Source organism: Priapulus caudatus, unplaced genomic scaffold (assembly GCF_000485595.1).
Source record: "Priapulus caudatus unplaced genomic scaffold, Priapulus_caudatus-5.0.1 Scaffold1844, whole genome shotgun sequence".
Lineage (NCBI taxonomy): Eukaryota > Metazoa > Priapulida > Priapulimorpha > Priapulimorphida > Priapulidae > Priapulus > Priapulus caudatus.
The window spans coordinates 247-3640 of NW_014578905.1; the positions used below are offsets into that span (position 1 = coordinate 247).

A 3394-nucleotide genomic window follows, 5' to 3' on the forward strand; every position below is an offset into this window, starting at 1 on the left:
CACGCAAACTCATACCAGCGTGCAAACGCGAGCGCACACGCACACACAAATACACGCACACACACACACACGCTACGTAGACTTACAAGCACATGCACACGCACACGCACACGCGGACGCACTCACAAGTAAGCACGTGTACGTTCAGGCAAAATGCACATGAGTGGTGAACCACTGATCTCTATATACTTACGTATAGTATTATAAAACCGTATATAACGTAATATTATATAACATTATATTACAGATATNCAAGGAGCTAATTATTTAGCTCCTTGGTATTAGGCACGCACTCACACACATTCACGTACGTTAAATATTATTAATGATAATAACACATTGATAACATGTAAATTGTAATTTTATAACAATAAAAATGATAAAATAACGAAGTGCGCAGCAAATAATTTTCGCTGGTTACGCAGAACGCCAACTGCCAATCAACATGCTTAAGCCGGCTGTGACGTCACGCAATATGGCAGCGCCCATACGCTCGACACTCGCTTGCGAATGTTTATGAATCATTGAATGTATACGGGGCCAAACGATCATTGATCATATTTAATCGTGTATCTTACATCTTTCAGCTGACCGTGTACTAGCCAAAGGGCGGTGAGATTGTAGTCGTAGAAGAGCAAGTGCAGGCGAGAAAGAGTACGTCACCGTGGTCAAGTTCAACTTCAAAAAATGAAAAATTTTGCCGTAAATTAAATTTCATCAATAATATATTATTAATAATAATATTATTTTTACTGTGTGTGCCCAATACTTGATTACTGTGTAACACTACTCGTGTAATGTACTATCGTGATTGTGGTAAACTGTGTAATGTGGCAGTGTAAACGTCCACGAACCAGTTGGAACTTGGAACAATAATGACTAATTCAGTAATTGTACTTTTGACTCTAACAGTAACAGGTTACATTATTTATTGTATCTAGTACTGCTGACTTATTGCACGTGTTATTTACGTATGATTACGTCGTCGACAAATATGTTTTACGATCTTCTGTTCTATAGGTTCTTCTGAGTCGAGGCGACACCGCTGCCATGTTGCTCTGGTTCCCGAGCCTCGCCCTGCGCGCCGCGCGTACAGGAGCTGTGTGTCGACGTGCGACAATGCTAGCGAGCACGCAGCAGCGCTGTCTCCGCACGCGCTCCCGCCGTCCGATCGCCGCGGCGATGGCGACTAACCCTCTCGCGACCCCGTCCGCACTCCCGTTGCTCACCGCCGCACGTCGCTACAGCAACAACACGGCATCGTCAGGAAAACTGTCGTCGTCAGGGAAGCAATCGTCAGGGAAACCATCGTCAGGGAAACCGTCATCGGGGAAGTCATCGTCGGGGAAACCGTCGCCGGGCGCATCTCCGCCGTCGTCCGACAAGCCTCACTGCAACATCGGCACGATCGGTCACGTCGACCACGGCAAGACGACGCTGACGGCCGCCATCACGCGCGTCCTAGCCGAGGACGGACTCGCCACCTACACGAGCTACGAGGCGATCGACCGTGCGCCGGAGGAGCGAGCGCGAGGCATCACCATCAACGCCGCGCACGTCGAGTACGAGACGGCGGCGCGGCACTACGCGCACACGGACTGCCCCGGCCACGCCGACTACGTGAAGAACATGATCGCCGGCGCGTCGCAGATGGACGCGGCGATCCTCGTCGTCGCGGCAACCGACGGTGAGATGCCGCAGACGCGCGAGCACCTGCTTCTCGCGCGGCAGGTCGGGGTGGACCGCGTCGTCGTCTACGTGAACAAGGCGGACGCCGTCGCCGAAGACGTTCTGGAGCTCGTCGAGATCGAGGTTCGCGAGACGCTGACGAGACACGGATACGACGGCCTCGAGACGCCCGTCGTCTGCGGCAGCGCCCTCCTCGCGCTCCGCGGCGACGGTGGCGCCCTCGGCGTGCCGTCGATCCGCGCGTTACTCCGGGCGGTCGACGAACACGTGCCGACGCGTTGCCGCGACGACGACGCGCCGTTTCTCATGCCCATTGAATCGACGTTCACCGTTCCCGGGCGCGGGACGGTCGCCGTGGGAACGCTGCAGCGCGGCACGCTGCGCCGCGGCGACGACGCCACGCTCGTCGGACACGACGCCGTCGTCCGCACCGTCGTCAGTGACGTTCAGGTGTTTCGGCGCACGGTCGCGTCGGCGTCGGCCGGGCAAAACCTCGGCGCGCTCCTGCGCGGTGTGAAACTGGAGACGGTGCAGCGCGGGATGGCGCTGTGCGCGCCGGGGACCGTCGCCGCCGGCAACCGCTTCGAGGCGAACGTCTACTTGTTGACGCGCGACGAGGGCGGGCGCTCGCGGCCCGTCGCGGGGAAGTACGTGCAGCAGCTGTTCAGCCACACGTGGGACGTTGCGTGCCGCGTCGACGCGATCGCCGCGGACATGGTCATGCCGGGAGAGAGCGCGCAGGTGGCGCTAGCGTTGACGAGACGCATGCCGCTGACGCTCGGCCAGCGGTTCACGATACGCGAGAACAAGCGAACGGTGGCGACGGGCGTCATCACGCGGGTGCTGCCGAACGTGCTGCTGACGAAGAAGATGGAGATTCAGGAGATTGCAGAGTGAATCCTCCGCACTTACGTCTGCTGTACTGCGACACGCGCATGGGTCTAATGGCAGGTGCAAGTGTGTGATTCCGCAAATTGCTTTCAGTATCGAAGAGTGAATCTGTACGTGGTAACGGGTGAATGACGAAAACTTTCATTATTCAAATTTGTCATTTTGCCATTTGTCATTTTTCACATTTCTCATTATATTCACTCCTGGTGGCATGTTTTACGCGGTACGTTGCTGTACTGGAACACTCTATGCAAGCATCTAATGCATGACATCTAACGTCCATTGCGATATTTAGCGGCACGGTAGTCAAGATGAGCCTGCAGACATTTAGTTTTTAAATGTTAATTATCATCGTTTTCGTTTCAAGATCGAATAGTGAATCTGCCGTGAACGTCTGCTGCTGTGCTAGGATGCGCTATGCAAGCAGAACGCATACCCTCCTAACGTCTGGTTGAAGTGTGTGATTGCACAAATGGCTTTCAGTATCAATTTCAAATGATATTCAACGTTGTGGTAGCCAAGATGGCCATACGTTTAATTTTTGAATGTTATCGTTTTCGTTTCATTATTTTTTCGTTTTGTCTATTTGTAATTCATTCTTATTTATATTTCCATTTTGTTTTAATTTCTTGTTGATTTTTATGTCATTTTTGTTTTTATAGTGTGTAATATAGTTTATCTCTTCTTCATTGTCACTTCCATATTATCTCATTTTAAATGCTATCATTATTTTAGTATCATTCATAATTTTGTTAAAATGTTATTGACATTTTTGCTTCATTATATTTTTTTCCCTTTTTGTTCTTCATCACGA

The 3394-nt window shown here is 51.4% G+C and overlaps 1 protein-coding gene across 1 annotated transcript; it reads left to right on the forward strand.

Moving 5' to 3' along the window:
• The first annotated feature begins 488 nt into the window (after nucleotides 1–488).
• LOC106817730 (elongation factor Tu, mitochondrial-like) lies at nucleotides 489–3178 on the forward strand. The gene is made up of 2 exons (XM_014822416.1): nucleotides 489–654; nucleotides 1021–3178. The coding sequence occupies exon 2, from the start codon at nucleotides 1051–1053 to the stop codon at nucleotides 2584–2586; it is 1536 nt and encodes a 511-aa protein (XP_014677902.1). The 5' UTR covers nucleotides 489–654; nucleotides 1021–1050; the 3' UTR covers nucleotides 2587–3178.
• Nucleotides 3179–3394: the final 216 nt, after the last annotated feature.